Raw genomic sequence first — 20,158 nt, 5'->3', positions numbered from 1 at the left:
AGTTAGTCAAATTCCAATTTACTCTTAAAGTAACACAGCAGGGGGGGGGAGAAAGAGACTGGAGGGGGAAAAGAAAAGGTAAAAGGAATTTTACAAAAATCTCACTACTAAAAAAAATAACTTGCTCTCCTTCACATGCCTTTTCCATAAATTCACTGACAGATCCCCCATAAAATTTTTCTCATGCAAACACAACAATAAAATCAGCAATTTACTGTTCCTTTCACAGCCTTGGACGGAGGGTGGGGGTGGTAGGTGGGTTTGAGGGCTAACACACACACATTTACACATCAGCAAATTAACTCATTCACGTCCATTCCAACTGCCTGCATAAACAAATTCACATACAAAAATTTCATTTCATACTTTCTCCAGGCAAACGAATCACTATTATTATAATTTCAGGGAGCTGTTCACAAGCCAATGAGCTCCTTGTTCCAAATCTTTTTGTTTGTTTGTTTTTAAATAAGGCCTTTTTGTTTATTGTTATTAGAGGGGGTTTAGACCCTCTTCCAAGTCTTGGAATAACACAGAACAACATAGACAGATATATATACACGAATACTAGTAAAACAACATTCATTTAGACATATGGCTTGTCCTGCAAGAAGCGAGAAAAATCAGGTGGTGATTCCAACCAAACATGGTTTTATAGGGTCCTTTAACCATCTCTCATTTATATATATATATATATATATATATATATATATATATATATATATATATATATATATATATATATATATATATATATATATATATATATATATATATATATATAAATACATGAAATTGATTTTAAAAAAACCAAAACTATCGCCAAAATTGAACATTTTAACAACAGAATAATCAGAGAAGCCATTGAGATAGAAAAACGCCCCCACAGCATAAACAAACGAGATGATACCTCTCGCCTACCAACCATTTGGAAACCCGCCTTGATTGACAGACGAGTCCCAACCACCAAGAATGATAGACCCAAACTCATGATAACACCACATGACATCACCACCACACAACCATTCAAAAAGCAAATCCGAACCCACAATGATAACGAGGCACAACCACAAAACAGAAACCTAACTACAGCTGCAACATCAGCCACTTTAAACCCCTCCAAACCACACAATAAGCAAACTGACACCCACTATAAAAACATGGCACCACCACAAACACGAAGCCGAACAAAAGCAGCACAACTCACCAGCTCAGGTCTAAGGCTGGCAGCTGAGACCAGCCCATCCACTCAAAACACCCCCCCACCCAATCAGAACACATCCACCATTCAAAACACACTCCCACCCAATCAGAACACACTTACTCCCCCACCCAATCAGAGCACACCTCCACCCACAGAACACACCCCCTCTGGCAGTTTAAAAAAGAGGAACAAACAGCCACATGCTTCTCCCAGAAGAAGGAAGCAGAAGCCACTAGCCTGATGATGACGGATGGGATTCCGTTGAAACGTCGCCCCTACACCTTTAGTTCTACGCGGGGAAAAACCCGTATAACCAAAGATCCACATACGAACACCCGCGAAAACCTCAGAAAACAAATATCTTACCTCTACGGGGAGGAAATCCACCAGCTAACTAGGACCTATGAAAAACTCGAAGTACGAAGAGCTTCCATTCTGTGTGACCTCACATTCCTACGCAACTGCCGAGATCAAAATTTAATCCCCACATCCTTCCAATTGAAATTCCACTCCAACTCTGCAGCCATCAAACGCATCCTGATAAGAACTGAACTGGCCCTAATCAGAAATGAACTCCACACAAAAAGATTCCTCCTGGACCGAATCAACAGAGACCTCCTCACACTTCACCTCAAACTCAGCAACAAGATCCACCCCACACTTTGGGACAAATTCAAACAAATTGCTGTCTGGAGAGCTGAAACAGAGACTGCCTACAAAACAGACACACACACCAATAAATTCCGAAGACTAAAGGAACGCCAGAAACAAACCCCTCCTCTCTCACTGCAACACATGAAACAAACTGTGCACAACATCTCAGATAGGATTCTCACCAAAGCCGAAACCAACGTCCTGTCTAAAGGATTTAATTTTGCAGTCGCTCCCAAACACATTCCCACGGAAACCATTATATGCGGAGTCGAATCCAGCCTGACCAAAATTAACCCTGATGACGCCAACAAAATCAGACTCGAAGTTACCAACATCCTCTGCACCAGCAAACCACCCGAAAGCAACTTACCCAAAGAGGAACAGACAGCACTACTTAACCTAAAAAATGACACCAGCATAATCATTCTGCCAGCAGACAAAGGCAACGCCACGGTGGTAATGAACTCATCTGACTACCATACCAAATTATCCAACCTACTCCGAAACTCCACATACAAACTCCTCAAGACAGATCCCACCACCTACCTGGAAAAAAACCACAAAATCCAAAATAAAAGCCATGCCCATCAGTGAAGAGATCCAGAAAACAATCATTCCCAGAGAAAAATCATCCAGATGTCCTAAGCTCTATGGTCTGCCCAAGATACACAAAGAAGGAACCCCACTCAGACCCATAGTCAGCTCCATAGGCTCACCTCTACAAAATCTAGCCAAATTTCTTGCCAAACAACTACAGCCGTACGCAAATTCCATCACCTCACACGTACAAGATTCATTCCAATTCATAGAGATCATAAGTAAACTAAACTTACAGCCCTGTGACCTACTTGTGAGCTTCGATGTCGTATCCCTCTTCACCCAATTGCCAATCAAAGAAGCCTTGACAGCTATCCTAAATAAATACAACCCCCCAAAACACATCCTAGATCTGACCAACCACTGCCTATCTAACACATACTTCATCTACAATGGACAAAGATACAAACAAATGGAAGGAGCACCCATGGGATCACCCCTTTCACCTGTCATCGCAAACCTCTACATGGAACACTTTGAAACCCTCGCTCTAGAAAAATCCAACCACAAACCCAAACTCTGGCTCAGATATGTAGATGACACCTTCGTAATCTGGCCACACGGCAAAGAAAAACTGGATGACTTCCTCACACACCTCAATAGCCTACACCCCAAAATACAATTCACCATGGAAACAGAAGCTAACAATCAACTTCCCTTCCTTGATGTCTTAGTCTACAAGAAATCCAACGGCTCCCTAGGACACACTATCTACCATAAAAAAACACACACAAACCGCTATCTGAACGCACTCTCACACCACCACCCAGCACAGATCAACTCCGTAGCCAAGACACTCATCTCCAGAACAAAACACCTAGCTGATGAACAACACCAAAAAACCGAACTACACACTCTCACTAATGTACTAACAGCCAATGGATTCCAAAGAAACACGATTACCAACTTAATCTGAAGAGAGACACCCACAAAAACCCAAGACAGAGAACAAGAAAATGGCAAAGCCCTCCTCCCATACTTAAAAGGGACCACAGACAGAATCAGCAAGGTCCTCCAAAAACACAACATCAAAACAGCATTCTACACAGACAGAAAAATATCCACCATCCTAAGAAACCCCAAGGACATAATTGGCTTAGAAAACCAAGGAGTATACGAAATCCCATGCACCACCTGCCCCACCACATACATCGGACAGACCAACAGAAGAATAAGTGCACGCATTGAAGAGCACAAAAACTCACTCAGAAAAGGAGAACAAACTTCATCCCTGGTCCAACACTTTGAAGCCACGGGACATGAAATTGATTTTAAAAAAACCAAAACTATCGCCAAAATTGAACATTTTAACAACAGAATAATCAGAGAAGCCATTGAGATAGAAAAACGCCCCCACAGCATAAACAAATGAGATGATACCTCTCGCCTACCAACCATTTGGAAACCCGCCTTGATTGACAGACGAGTCCCAACCACCAAGAATGATAGACCCAAACTCATGATAACACCACATGACATCACCACCACACAACCATTCAAAAAGCAAATCCGAACCCACAATGATAATGAGGCACAACCACAAAACAGAAACCTAACTACAGCTGCAACATCAGCCACTTTAAACCCCTCCAAACCACACAATAAGCAAACTGACACCCACTATAAAAACATGGCACCACCACAAACACGAAGCCGAACAAAAGCAGCACAACTCACCAGCTCAGGTCTAAGGCTGGCAGCTGAGACCAGCCCATCCACTCAAAACACCCCCCCACCCAATCAGAACACACCCACCATTCAAAACACACTCCCACCCAATCAGAACACACTTACTCCCCCACCCAATCAGAGCACACCTCCACCCACAGAACACACCCCCTCTGGCAGTTTAAAAAAGAGGAACAAACAGCCACATGCTTCTCCCAGAAGAAGGAAGCAGAAGCCACTAGCCTGATGATGACGGATGGGATTCCGTCGAAACGTCGCCCCTACACCTTTAGTTCTACGCGGGGAAAAACCCGAATAACCAAAGATCCACATACGAACACCCGCGAAAACCTCAGAAAACAAATACACACACACACACACACACACACACACACACACACACACACACACACATATATATATATATATATATATATATATATATATATATATATATATATATATATACACACAAAACACACATCAATTTGGAGTTTGAGGCCAAAACAGGCCTCCCCTTTTAATTAAAAGGAGAGGAACATTTATGGTTACTTACAATTTATCCCACCAACTTCAAAAGACAGTGGGGAAAGAGTAAAAGGAATATTGAACCTGTGATCTTTTGTAGGTGTGAAGTGGGAGGTGTCCTCACCTCCGACAAAAGGAATCAAATAGTCCAAAGAGCCAGATTAAAAGAAAAAGACAGGAAAAAAACTTGTTTTTGGTTTCAACCTCTGATACAAAGGGCTGTGAGATGCTGCAAACATGTCCCACCCCAGATCTTGACATTCCCTTTTAAAATGACCGGGTTTACCACAGTTATAACACTTTCCTTGAGGCTTGCTACCTTGCAATAAAGCGGCTGCCAATAAATTGGTTTGATAAGAGGCTGTTCCTATATCCTGTAATCTGTTAACAAAATCAGGATACGGCTCAGTAGCCTTCTGCCTGATGTTAGAGAAGGCTTGATGAGGCTTGCCAGAAACAGGCACTTTTCCAAATGCTCAATAAGAGACTTGTAAAGTTGCAGCTGGTAAAACAATCTGAGCATCAACTGGAGCAAAGGGACCAGACCCATCAGCAATTTCTTCTACATTTCCCCCTTCTTTTGCTAATTGTTCCTCTAAAATTTGCCCCATGGAGGTATACAATGGCCATGAAGAAGCGGAAGAATTAACCTCTTCAAGAGGAGCTGAAGGTCCAATTAAAGATGATTTAGGGGGAAAAAATTATTTTATCATCAGGTGGAGGTTTTGTGGTCAATTGTTGCCAGTTATAAAGTTTTTTATTATTATTTTTTAACCTCTACATACATATGTTAAGTTTTTCAAACAGCATGCGATCTGGATTTGTAAAACGCTAATATATAATCAAGTCCTATTCTTTGGTTCTCTCTTCTAACTATTTGTAGAATAAATTCCAGCTTTGGTAATATTCTGTTTTTTCTTTATCTTTCAGTCTCATAGTTAATCTGTCCATCTCTGCGCATTCCAGTATCTTTTTTATTACCTCTTCTTCTGAAGGTATTTGTTCATTTTTCCAACATTGCGCATAGCTTATTCTTGCTGCAGTTACAATATGTAAAACCAAGTATAAATTTTGCTTATTGATATTTTCTGGTACTATACCTAATAAAAAAAATTCAGGATTAAATACTACATGTTCTCCTAATATTTTTTCTAGACAAGCATGTATTTTTTTCCAATAGGCCTTTAACTTGTCACATGTCCACCAGATATGATAATATGTACCTAAGTTATGTTTACATTTCCAACATTTACCTGATACATTTTTAAACATTTTTGCTAGTCTAGCTGGAGGTAAGTGTCATCTATAAAACATTTTATACAAATTTTCTTTATACACAGTTGACATTGTCAATTTATGATTTCTCTCCCACAATTTTTGCCATTTTTCTAATTCTATATTATAACCAAAGTTTTCTGCCCACCTTATCATTGTCCCTTTAATTTGTTCACTTTCCATCTCTAAAGTTAAAAAAAGTTATACAATTTCTTAATTAATTTCTCATCAGAAGTTAATAATACACATTTTGTTCTTTATAAAATCCATACATTTTCATATCTTTTTCATATCTATTTTGTATTTGTAAGTGTACCCATCATGACATGTTGATGCCCTGATTTTCCAGCTCTTGTTTTGATTTTAATGTCCCATCAGTATTTAAAATATCTCTATATGTCCATTTTTTTTCAAAATCTAACAAATTTGTATGTGAAAAAGCTTCAATTGTTGATAACCACCCTGGAAGTTTTACATATATTTTCATTTTAATTTTTCCCATACTGTTATCAATGCATTTCTAATACAGTGATTTTGAAAATACTTATGGATTTTGTTTTTCCCATACCACAAAAAAGCATGCCACCCCAGCTGTAAGTCATGTCCCTCCAAATATAACAACCTTTTATTCCTAAGCATTATCCATTCCTTCACCCATGTTAATACAGATGCTTGATAATACAAAGCCCACTCAGGTAGGCCAAAGCCTCCATTTTCCTTAGCATCTTGCAAGGTTTTCATCTTTATTCTAGCTTCCTTTCCTTGCCATATAAACTTCAAAACTAATGAATTCAACTCTTGAAAAAAAATTCCCCAAAGTTTTATCGGAATTGTCTGAAACAGAAATAAAATCTTAGGCAATATATTTATTTTAACTGTAGCTATTCTTCCTAATAATGACAATTTTAAGTTCTTCCACTTTTCCAGGTCTAACTTTATTTGTTTCAATAACCTTGAGTAGTTATCTTCTTTTAATGTTGAGCACTTAGCTTATAAATATATACCCAAGTATTTTACCTTTTTCACTATCTGTACCTCTGTCACTTCTGACATTCTGCTTTTTTGCTTATCCGTAAGATTCTTAACTATTATCTTAGTTTTTTCTTTATTAATTTTTAGCCCCGCTATTTCACCATATTGTTCTAATTTCCCCCACAGTTCTGGAATCATCTCCAAGGGATCTTCCAAAATAAATACTAAATCATCAGCAAATGCTTGTAATTTATAGGTTTCACCCTTTATTCCCAACCTTCTAATTTCTGTATCTTGTCTTATATTTTGATTTAAAACTTCCAAAGTGAAAAGGAATAACAGAGGGAATCGAGGGCATCCTTGCCTTGTGCCTTTTCTTATTTCAAAGCTCTCAGTACAATCTCCATTCACAATCATATTGGCTGTTTGTTTATTGTATATTGTTTTTACCATATTTATAAAATTCTGTCCAAATCCATTGTTTGTAATTGATGAATCATAAATTGCCATGAAAGATTATCAAATGCCTTTTGAGCATCTAAAAATATTAATGTCATTTGTTCCCTAGATGTAGCTCGTAGTATTCCAATACATCTATCATCACCCTTAAATTATTTTTAATTTGTCTCTTTGGTAAAAAGCCATTTTGATCTGGGTGTATAAATTCAACCAAATATTTTTTCAATCTCTCTGCCATTATTGAAGTAAACATTTTGTAATCCACATTGAGCAATGAAATCGGTCTATAATTCTTAATCCGGGTCAAATCCGAATCATCTTTTGGTATTAAAGTAATATTTGCTTCAATCCACGTCATCAGCATTTTAGCTTTTAATAAAAGTCCATTACAAACTTCTTTCAACAGTTCACTTAATATGTCTTGTAAGTTCTTATATAACTCTGCCGGAAGTCCATCTGGGCCAGAAGTTTTACCATTTTTTGTCTCTTTATGGCCTCTGTTATTTCCATCATTGTAATTCCTTCGTCTAACATATTTTTAAATGTCTCTGAAATCTTTGGAAGATTACTTTCTTCCAAGTATTTTACAGTTTTCTTTCTTGAAGTCTCCTCTTTATCATACAGTTCCTTATAAAATTCTTTAACTATCTTTTTATTTCTTCATTTTTATATTCTAAATAACCTTTCCCATCAAGTAAATTATATATCATTTTTTTTCTTTCTGTTTTTTAAGTTTATAAGCTAGCCATCTTCCCGGCTTATTGGCATTTTTAAAAAAAATTTGCTTTGCTCTTTTTATCTGTTCTGCCACTTTTTCTGAATCTAACAGATTTAATTTATTTTTATTATATCCATATCTCTTTTTAAAGTTTTTTTTGTTGATTTCTTTGCAGTTCTGATTCTAACTTTCCAAATTCTTTTTTAATAATACATATTGCTTTTTTCTCTGTTTATTTTTCCTTGCCATATACGATATAGCTATACCTCTGAAATATGCTTTGGCTGTATCCCATAGATTTTGTATTGTAGTATCTTCTTTTTTATTTTCTTTAAAGAAGAATTCCATTTCTTTTTTTTGTTAACTCTATAAATTCTTTTTCATTTAATATGGAACGATTTAAAGTCCATCTTAGCTTTTTTTGTATTCCTTTCCACGTCATTTTCAAGGGATTATGATTTGCCCATATCCCTATTTCTATTTATTTTCTTTTTATTGAAAAGTTTTACAAAATTTTAATAATAACCCCCCCTCCCCATCAACCCTCCCCCCCGGACTTCCCAAAGCAGAATACAGGGTATTACATATAGCAATCTTATGCAAACATATGCTACATATCTATTACAACATTAACAAACCTTCCACCCTTTAACTCCCTTATAACAAAACTAAAGTAATTATAATTTCTATTTCTATTTCAATGTCCTGAACATTCATTCTCAAATCAGCAGTCATCCAAATCATATCAATTCTTGACCAAGATTCCTGACTATTTGAGTAAAAGTATATTGCAATTTTTGTGGATTCACTTCCCTCTAAACATCTTGAATTCCAATTTCCTCCGCCATATCAAAGAATGTCTTAGGTAATCTTCCTCTACCATTTTCCCATTTTGTTACTTTTATAATCAATTTTTCCGTCTGTTATTGCATTGAAATCTCCTAGTAAGCAAACATTTTGATACTCCATTTCTATTATTTTTCTATGTAGGTTTTTGTAAAATTTTTCTTGATTATTATTTGGTGCATAAATTGCCACTAATATTTGCTTTTGATGTAGATAAATTTCTACCATTAAAATTCTTCCTTCCTCATCTGAATAAACCATTTTTGAATTTATTGTCTCTTTAATATATAAAGCTACTCTTTTTTTCTGTTGTGCTGATGCATAATAGAGTTTTCCAATTTTTGAATATTCCAATAATTTATGATGCTGTACTTTTATATGTGTTTCTTGCAAACAAATTATATCCAAATTCAATCCTAAAAATCTTATTTCTCTTAATTGGAGAATTTAGTCCATTTATGTTTACTGAGAAGATTCCATTTTCTTTATCCATTTCCATTTATTTATATTTTGGTCTAATAGATCTAGTAGTCCTTTGTTCTCTGGCAAGTCCTTCATCCTTGCCCTTTTGGTCATCTTCCTCTTTCTGTTCTTCTGTTTGTGCAGTTGCTCCTTGAGTCCTCTTTTCTGTTTGTTTCTGCTCCTTACTCTTTTTACTCCTTCATCCAAAATTGACCTATTCTTCACTTCAAAATCTGCTTTCCAAATTGAGTCCAGTCTATACCTTGTATTGTTCCAGTTTATTAAGATACCTTCTGGCATCAACCATCTAAAGTTTATGCCATTGGCAATCAATTTCGTAGTCAAAAAATGGTACTGTCTTCATGAATCTCTAACTCTCAGATATCTGTTTTAACACCACAATTTCTTTATTTTTATATTGCATTGGTTCATCTCTAACTTTCAGTAGTATTTCATCTCTTGTTGTCTTCTTTGTAAACTGTACATGTACTTCTCTTGGCAACTTATTTCTTCTTGCATAGCTTGAATTGAAGCGAAATATCTCATCTAATTCAAGTTGAATATCTCCTCTATCTGCCTTCAGAACCTCCTCCAAGATGTCAATAATCACCTCCTCTATATTGTCCTCTCTATCCTCAGGAATATTTTGAAATCTTAAATAATGTTCCGCTTTTTCCATCTCTAGAATCTTAAATGCGTTCTCTAATTTTTCATTTTCTTGTAGTAACATTTCTATCTTTTTATCATTCTCATCTGTTTTTTCTTCAATCTTGTGTATCTTCTGTTGATTTTTTATTATTTGATTTTGAGTTTCAAATTTTCCCTTTATATCCAAAATTTCTTCATTTAACTTCTCCCGTTTTGTTTGTGTGCTTTTATAATTCTCTTGCATCTCTAAATGATCCCTCTCCAAAGTTTCTTGATTCTTTAACATAAGATCCTAAAGAAATTTTAATGAAGTCTGTGTTTCACTTTGAGCAGTATTTATCTTTTCCCTTTGCAACAGTGCTTCAATAGATCCCTGTGTTGTAGGACTGGATTGTCCTACTGAGGGTGCAGAAGAAGTTTTCTTCATAAGTCTAGTAATATTTGATGAAGTCATTTTATAGCTTACAGTCTATAGCCAAAACAATGTCTGTTTAAATTTAGCCAAATTCAATAGAAGTAGCTGTTTGGCAGCTGTCGGGACAAGTTGGAAAAGTCAGTGCTCGGCTTTCCAGCTTGGTTTTTCTTCATCTAGCGACCCTTAAAGGGTTGGAAAGTTGCCCTGGAGGGGCAATGAAGGAGGAGGGATACTTCAGAAGCTCAGATCAGGGGGCACCCGATTGGAGCGTATTGTAGGACCCTCTGGAAAAGTGAAGCAAAAGGCTGTTAAAATCTTCCAGCCATAGCCGTCTCCGGCAGGAGCAGAAGGACCATAAATCAGCTGAATTTCAACTGTGTGCTGAAGCTGGGTGAGCAAGCTTTTCTCTTTTCTTCTCTTTGAGGATTATAAATGTTGAGTCCTGATGGGAAAGGGCTGGAAAGTAAAGACCCCCAGAAGATTTAAGAGCAGCGAGGAAATATAAAAGGGGGAAAAGACTTTTTGTTAAAAATATTGGACATTGATAAATAAGCCAAGGAGGACATCTAGTGGTGAAAGAAGAATGAAATTTCTGATATACTGTTGTTGACTAAAGTTTAACCTTGAAGAACACCTGCAGACGATAAGACTGCTTTGTTGTGGTTTTGTGGTCAATTGTTGTCCTGCCAAAGCATCAGAGCCAAATTTTTCCACTCCTTGACAGCATTGAAACCATAGATGAACTGTAGCCTGGGGTTCAAGATGTAAAGTATGCCCTATGTTTACCCAGTCCTGTAAATGGAGCATGCCGCGCTCCGGATACCAAGGACAATGTTTCCCTATCTCTCCAACAAGCTTCCTTATCTCTGCCTCAGGTGCTGTAAGCTCTGACTTTTGTAACAGGAAGTGAAGCTCCTCTACATGCTGCTGCTGTTGGTGAGATAGATTGCAACCCATACTTACCTCTGAGGGGTCCCGTAGGATGAAGGTGCACCTTGGGGTCTATTCCAGATGAAGGTAATTTATGTTGGAATTTGCTCTCCCGGAGGAAAGTCCCTGCTTGTTTGTTTGTTATTAAAGATTTGTAGTCCCTGTTCGGGTGCCAGCTGTCGGATTCAGAGACCAGTCATAGCAGGGTGTCCCAAAATGTCTGTCTGCCTACGCAGAGTTTATTGTATTTATACAGTTTTTAACAAGCAGGAAAGAGTGCACAGCAAAAGCATTGTTTATTGGTGTACTGCCTTGTCAGTCTTTAAGAACATCCAAGCCAGAGTAGAGTCTGACATATCTTGATGGTTCCTGGCAGCCCGTGGCAATGCTAATTGGAGTGAGCTCATAGACATATGGTAAACAAGATACTAAGGCAGGCAGTTTGCTGCACACGGTCCCTTCATATCCTTGACTTCCATCTCTACATAGAATTCCCCCCTCTCCCTCTTTCTTTGTTCTTCTTAGTTCAAAGGGTTTCTTCCCTGGTCTTTTGTGATGGCCTCCAGGCAGGCTAAATAAACAAACCTTGCACCTAAGAGATAGAGATGGCTCTTAACAACCCTGCCTTCTCTTTCCCTCCTTGGAAATGGCAGAATCCAGTAAGGGGGTGAGATTTAAATTTGCACATATAGGGAGTTAGAAATGAAATATAAATGGATTCTGATATTCTGCCCTCCTTTCCCCCCCCAAAAAAAGATAGGCCCACCTGTGGAAGAAACAAAATATAATGTTAGCCTGGTTTGTTAGGATATTCTGTATGAAACTTAAGCAACTTGGGTGCTCTAATGTGATGTTTATTGACCCACTCATTTTCTGAGGAGGGGAGATGTTTCCAAGCTACTAAGTATTGAGTTGCTACATGGTGTTTCCTAGAATCCAGGATTTCTTTTACCTCGAAGTGTTGTTCTCCTTCCACCATGATAGGAGGTGGTGGTGGTGTTTTTGTTCATAAGGGTGACTGTTGTTCTCTTTTTAGTAAACTGCAGTGAAAAATGGAGTGTATCTGCCTAAGATTTTAGGGTAATTCTACTGTTACTGGGTTTATGATTCTTTTATTTGGAAAAGGTCCAATATTTTTTGGTCAGTTTTTTTACAGGGTTGTAGGGATTTAAGGTATTTTGTGGATAAATATACCATCTCTCCCACCCTGAAGGGTTTGGGATTGACTCTTTTTTTGTCTGTTTGTGTTTTGTATGCTTGTCCAGCTTCGTCTAAAGCTTTCCTAATGATTGGCCAGATGTTTTGTAATTGTGCAATCCATTCCTTCAGTGCTGGGATTACCGGTTCGTTTGGGGGTACATTGACTCTTATCTTAATACCTTAAGTAATACCTTACTGCTTTTAAAACACGTGTGAATACTTAAAAGTTATGAGTACTCTTCTACTAACAGACATAATAGTGTGCACACCAGCACAAATAGCAACTATTTTCAAGTGCAAATTGATGCAAGATTTGCCTTCATACAACAAACTTTTATTGACTTTCAGAATAAGATTTGATGCTATGTCTGGACATTTTTAATTCTACTTTAATGTTCTTGTCTTAGAAATAAACAAATTAGTCCATGTATGGATCAGATACTATAAGGAAACTTCTGCATGGATCAAAGCTTGTGTGCTTTGCTGGTTCAGAGCTGGATATTCTGCCAAAGGCATTGCAGGATGGGAGTACCAAGGAAAATGCCAGTGGTGATAGAAAGGCATGGGAAGTAAATGCAGGATGGTGAGGGTAAAAATATAGGGTGGAAGTGCAGTTAAGTAGAAGTTATGGGGAAACAAGGTGCTGGGAAGATAGGCAGCATAGGTATCCAGTGCAAAGGATAGAGGAAAATCAGTGGGCAGGATGCTGTACAAACCACATGCAAAAGGAAAGCATAAGTGTCCCAGCAATGCCCTATTTGCATGTAATATTGTTCCAAATTTGCCTCAGTTGAATCCTGGATTATTTGAATTTTGCATTAGCTGGGCCTGGGTTGACCACTGGAGTAACCACCAGCTCCACGTAAATTGGCCCAGCCAAATTCTAAGGCATGTTTTATTTCTATCCATAGGCCAAAACTCTTTTTTCACTTCATCTATGTTGTTGTTGTTAGTTGCAAAGTCGTGTCAGACCCATCACGACCCCATAGACAACGTACCTCCAGGCCTTCCTGTCCTCTGCCATCTTCTGGAGTCCATTTAAGCTCATACCTACTGCTTCAGTGACTCCATCCAGCCATCTCATTCTCTGTTGTCCCATTCTTCTCAATCTTTCCCAGCATTAGGCTCTTCTCCAGTGAGTCCTTCCTTCTCATTAGGTGGCCAAAGTATTTGAGTTTCAACTTCATCTATATCTCTCACATTATGTACTTTTCTTGGTAAAAATATGGAGTGATCACTGACTTCTCATGTGTAATATGAATTGATGCCTTTAGTATGATAATATGATATATTGCTTATGGCCAAGATTTAACTGTTAACTTGCTTTAACTCAGCAGCTAGGATGACCTTCATAAGTTGGGTAACCCTGTTGGAAATATATACTTTTGGCACACATTCCTGTTATTGTTTGTTCATCCCATCCAGAAACAACATCCACCACCATAATGAGGCAGCACAACAATCTATCCATTCATCTATGAATCCTTCTTTCATGTATGCATTACACACACACACACACACACACACACACACACACACTCACACACTTTTTCAAAGTATTTTGATGAATGATGAACATGATTAAGGGAAAATCAATTACTGGTGCAAATATATTATAAACCCACAAGTTAAAATTTATTTCACCTAAAAATAAGCAGCCCAGAAGATATACAGAAAAAACCCCAGATTATTCCCTGTAAAACGTTTGAAGATTTATACAATCTTTACAGAAACATACAGTGTATCAAAATCTGCATAAATCAAATTTATAAAATGAGTAGGAATGCATAGTGAACAACTTACAGAGCAAGGATATGGGATCTACTTAAAAAGCAGGTTACAGTATGAAAAGTCATTAGAAGTAACGGCTTATAAGAGTTATGTTTAAAAATACAGATCCATTCTCACATGTATTATTATTTTAAATGGATTGCACACAATACCCATTTAGCACATACACACTTGCACAACGTGCAATCTCAGTTATGCATAGTAATATGATTAATATATATTCCAAAAAAATGAAATACTCAAAGAAATATTAAATGTGCCCAGAAATTTTATCACCCTTTCCCCAACTTCTTCCACAAGTTATTAACACTTTTTTAATGGAATACCCACAGATGCCTCAAAAATAAAATCACCCTAAAACTAAATTATATGTATCTGGTCTTAAGGTCAGCATTTATCCTTTTAAATAAAGAATCTCCATCACTCTCTTTTAGGGATAGATAAAATCAGTGCCAACAATTTGCACTACTGAAATTATTTTTGTAATTTAATAAACTCCCTTTTTACGACCCTGTAATCCTTGAATTCGGGTTAGGATCAGGGCGACTGGATGGAACAGTGTTTACTGGCAGGATGCCCTTCCTGACACTACTTGGAGTTTGCAGCATATATTTTTTTTCTTTGCGCTGTAGGAAACATCTGCTGCTACGTAGGATTGAACTCTCAACCTTCTGAATGAGAGGTAAGCGTCTTTACCACTAGGCCACTTATTTTGTAATTCAAGAAAACCATTTTAAAAAAATAATTTTAAAATGAATCTGAATTCATTGATTCTATGCATAAAGTATTTCAGTAGAATATACGTGTGCACTACTTCACACTAGACCCACAATGTAATTATTGAAATCACACTTTAAGACTGAATATTTAATTTGGACATTTTTTTATTCTCTCCAAAATGCATTTTATTAACCACACATTTTTAAAAAAATATTCTTTACTTTTTTAATTAGTTAGGGCTGAGCAGTGCTTCCAAAATAGTTTGGGAAGGTGATTCAGGAAGTACAGGAGTGTGATTATAGAACCTACGTGCAACTCTAAAGCAGTTTTAGATTGCACAGCTTCCCTCTACAGCTCTTTTTTCCCTCAGGAAAAAAAATGCCTTAAAAAAGTGAAGACAGATATGTTTATATCACTGAATTCTCTCAAGTACACTTTTGAAATTGAAACGGTCACAGCACAATCCTAATGTGCTGTATATATTTAATTTTCTATGTTTGATTTTGTTTTCATGCTATATCAAATCCAATTGTTCAAAACATCTGTTAAACTATTTGGAAGAATGAAATTCTCAAGTTTACCAAAGAAACAAAGACCTACTCCCCAATTCTAGTGTACATGGATAGATTTACCAAATACTTCCTATAAAATAATTCAGAAATTGTTAAGAAATTTGATTCAATTTTATGAACTGAACTAGATAAATTTTGCTATTCCATATTAGGCAGATGTAGACACATTTTTCATTTCTGACCTATCTTGTTATGTAAGGGTTCCACAGCAGGGAAATCAGTGTATCTTTATGCAATTCAGTGCAACAAATTCCACTTGAGGCATCAAATTAGAGAAGTCTTAATCTGTTTCAATGCTACTTCACACAAATGGTTTATAGATTTATGTGCCACCCTTTACACCAATTTAATCCTTCAAAATGTTCAAGATGTTTTAACATTACTATTTTGGACACTCATGTTGCATTATTGGTATGCTTTATGCACCAATTATTTAATGTACTAATTAGGAGTGAAGAGTATACTAGTAAAGTTAGAACATTATTTAAACATAATGAGTGCATTGCACATTTTTTCCTGTTCCTAGCAAGAAAAGAGAGATTTCAATATATTCATGCTGTAAGAAATTTTCTCTGATTAGTTAAGGAAAAAAAATTAAGGAGGCACTAAATATACTGAGGATTTTTTTCTCAAAAAAGCAGCATGACTGTGAAAGAAGGCCACCTTGGCTATAAACCTGTGGCAGTGCTTGGTAAAATGTAAAAACAAAACAATATATAACAAGTCAATAATCCCCATATTATACTCCAAGTTTTTCAAGTGTTAATGTTGGAATTTAAAACAAAAACTGCCTGCAAACCCCTGAGTGTAATCCCAAAGAAGACAACAAATACTTGGATCCAATTCTTTTGCTTGTGCCCAAGTGAAAGGCACTTATACACACCTGGGAAGTTGCCCATTTTCAGCCCTTTACACCATACAGAAAGTTTACAAAAGGTCCCTAAGGAGGGCTCTTGGGATAGGGTTGTCACCATAAGAGGAAAAGGAATGACCCATGTAGAAACAATCTCCTACTTCTTTGGATCCAAGCTTGTGCTTCTAACTTTGTTCCAGTGAAACAAGTCAAAGCACTTTAAATGATAAGCCAGAGCATCTTAAAACAACACCCTAAAAGAAAGCAAAGAGATGTAAACATCTATTGACATTTAAGGTAAGAGCAGTTTTTGTAAACATTAACTGCAGATGATAAATCTATCACAGTTCATATAAATCCTTCATCCAGCTCAGGACATTCCAGGCTCCCAGCTATACAAGTTAACAGTTGCAGCAGTTTTCAGGTTATTTTCAGTTCTTTAAAAATTACATTTGTCAGTAGGTAGATGCAGCTATTTTGTCTACACACTTAGGATATTGTTCATTTCCCATTTTTGTGTTGCTTTATTTGAGTCACAATCTGAAATAAATACTTGATGTAGAACCTCTGAACGGTCCAAGCATTTCCCTGATGAAATGTGAGTAAATCTATGGAGATTCTGAAAAGCAAAAGCAATAAGCTATTAGTTTCCAATTAAAAACAACAAAACTAATTTATTTTTTCCTTAAGTTCTCAATAGCAGAGTAGGAATATAGCTTAGGAACTATTTGTTAGATCAACCTGCCTAAGTCTAACAATTCTATGGATCTTCCATTTTTGGCAGGCATCTGCTATTTACTATTAGATTTACAAGAAAAAATATACAAAGGAATATAATAATAAACCTTTATTGTCAAAGTACAACATGTGTACATTGAGCTTAGCTGAGCCTCCCCCCCGTGCTCTCTCCCCCCAACACACAACAAACCCTCCATCCCACCATACTATGTGAACCAACTACACCACACACCGGCCTCCCAAGTCAATTCTGCATAAGATTATGTCCCATTTAAAAGCCTAACAGCCACGGATAAAAGCTATTTTTCAGCCTATTGGTACAGCTGGCTATATTCCTATATCTCCTACCGGATGGTAGGAGAGTAAAGAGATACCATCCAGAGTGTGAGTCATCCCTGAGAATCTTCCTCACTCTTCCAAGGCAACGAGCCCTGGCGATGTCATCCAGTGGTGTCAGGGAACAGCCCACAATGTCTTGTGCTGTGCTCACTACCCTCTGTAATACTTTCCTATCTGCAGCTGTCAGACCAGCATACTAAACCACAATACCATACGAGAGGACGCTCTCTATAGTAGACCGGTAAAAGAGGGTCATTAGCTGTTGTTCTACCTTGTTCTTCCGCGAGACCCTAAGAAAGTGAAGCCTCTGTTGGGCCTTTCTAGCCACCTGAGTTGTGTTAACTTTCCAGGTCAGATCTTCACAGAGGTAGACTCCCAGAAATTTAAAGGAGGACACTCTCTCTACACAGTTCTCTCCGATGTAAAGTGGGGCAGGTTCCTCCTTTTTTCTCCGGAAGTCTAACACCATCTCTTTCGTCTTGCTGATGTTTAGGTGTAAGTTGTTACTACACCATATGGATAGTTTTTGTACCTCCGCCCTATATGCTGTCTCATCCCCACCTGTAATAAGACCCACCACAGTTGTATCATCTGCGAACTTGATTATCGCAGTGGATGGGTCAGATGACACACAATCATAAGTGTATAAAGAGTACAGGTAGGGGCTAAGCACACAGCCCTGTGGTGTGCCGGTGCAAAGCTTCAGGGGGGTGGACAAAGCAGAGCCGATCCTCACTGTTTGTAACCGATCCCTAAGAAAGTCTTGAATCCAATCGCAGATGGCGGGGGAGAATTTCAAGTCAGTCAGCTTCTCGATGAGAATGCTCAGCAAAATGGTGTTGAAAGCCGAGCTGTAGTCAACAAAAAGTATCCTGACGTAACTTCCAGGCTTCTCGAGATGACTTGCTACAGAGTGTAAAGCAGTAGCTATGGCATCATCTGTCGACCTATTTCCCCTGTAGGCAAATTGATGTTTATCAAAGTCCAGTGGGAGGCATGTCCTAAGATGTTGGAGAACCAATCTTTCGAAGCATTTTATGACTACAGATGTTAATGCAATAGGTCTGTAGTCATTCAGGCACTCAACTGCAGTTTTCTTGGGGACTGGGACAATGGTAGCTGCTTTCAAGCATGATGGTACACATGCCGTTTGCAAGGAGATGTTAAAAATCCTTGTCACGACCCCTGCTAATTGATCAGCACAATTCCTGACCACTATCCCCAGCACCCCATCTGGGCCTGCGGCTTTGCTGGGATTCACAGCTCTCCCTTGGTGTTCACACAGGGTGAGTGGCTGAGAGTCAGAAGGCCGGCCAGCAAAGGCTACGGGGTCTGGTCTTTTAACCTCATTGCGGGCGAAGAAGATATTCAGCTCCTCAGCCAACGAGGCATTGGTGTTTGCCATGTTCCTCGTGCTGCCCTTATAGTTGGTTAAGTGCTGCAGTCCCTGCAATACTTGCCTTGGATCGTTGTTCGCTAAATGGTTCTCCACCTTTTGTTTGTATTGTATTGAATATATTGTAGTAGCAATATATACACAAAAGAAAAAACAGACCCAATAAAAATATTCCTTTTTGAGCAACAAAATAAAATTGTGTGACTAAAACTTTGGGACTTAGGTAGGTGAGCACCTAAGTAAGAGTTGTCTGTTGGAAGATTCGGTTAGGAATAATGTGACCCTCCTGGTCCTCAAATGACTTTTGATGCCATCTATCACAATGTCCTTCTGGACCAGCTCTGAAGGGTAGAAGCATAAAGCTCAATTTTATAATGGTATTTTATCTTCTGGAGGGGTTGGTCTCAAATGACCATGGTGGAGGCTGAGGCATCAGATATGTAGGAGCTCTAATATGAGTCTTGCAGGAGCCAGCCTTTTGTCCCACTATTCAGCTTCTAAATGTACATTTTTTGGAAGATCATAAGTAGGCATAGGTAATGTATCACCAATATGCAAGTCATACTCAATTATACATCTCCACTTCTGATTGAATGACAGAATGCGCCCAGAGTCATTTCAAAATGAAATGGGTGGCAAATAAAGTTTAATAAATAAATGTGTGATACAGTGGAAGTCCTGATCTAGTAACTTGAAGAAAAATAAGCTCAGTATGAATCTTACCAAGAAAAACTTCTATAATTCCAAAGCCTATTCAATCAGGAAATATTTAATCTTTAACTCGAGAAGGTCACACTTACCAAATGAAGTTGGCTCACAATTTGGGGCTTTTAGAATCAAAGTTTCTGCCAGAACAGTAAGTAAAGGCTGTGGCTGGGACAGCCTTTGGTATCTTGTGTGCCAATTTTATGCTGCCCATCACTATTGTTATTCCCTCTATTTTTACTCATCGGCAATCAAATTCCCCATCCCTGAGAGGCTCTGTGAATCATAATCAAGCCAGTACAGGTACTCTTATGACTACAATTAATCCTGAAATTACAATTTTAAGTTGAGGCATCATGTGACTGGACTCAAGTCATGACTGGTTTTTTTATGACATCATTAATATAATGTGGCAGTCAATAGCTAACATAGCAATTGTTAAGTGAATTCATTTTCTCTAAAGGGTGGGTT

General features: G+C 37.7%; 1 protein-coding gene across 3 annotated transcripts in view; it reads right to left on the bottom strand.

Annotated features, from left to right (window-relative positions):
- Positions 1-14,199: 14,199 nt before the first annotated feature.
- Positions 14,200-20,158, bottom strand: part of GALNT7 (polypeptide N-acetylgalactosaminyltransferase 7) — a 128,484-nt gene continuing 122,525 nt past the window's right edge. For all 3 annotated transcript variants that reach the window (XM_083367284.1, XM_083367283.1, XM_083367285.1), the window contains one exon: positions 14,200-17,128. In XM_083367284.1, coding sequence (XP_083223410.1) covers positions 16,991-17,128 — 138 coding nt within the window. In that variant the 3' untranslated portion in view covers positions 14,200-16,990. The remainder of the gene's footprint in view (positions 17,129-20,158) is intronic.

Source organism: Vipera ursinii (assembly GCF_947247035.1).
Source record: "Vipera ursinii genome assembly, chromosome: 7".
NCBI lineage: Eukaryota > Metazoa > Chordata > Lepidosauria > Squamata > Viperidae > Vipera > Vipera ursinii.
Note: the sequence above shows the minus strand (reverse complement) of the source record. Positions and strands in the feature narration are given on the sequence as shown.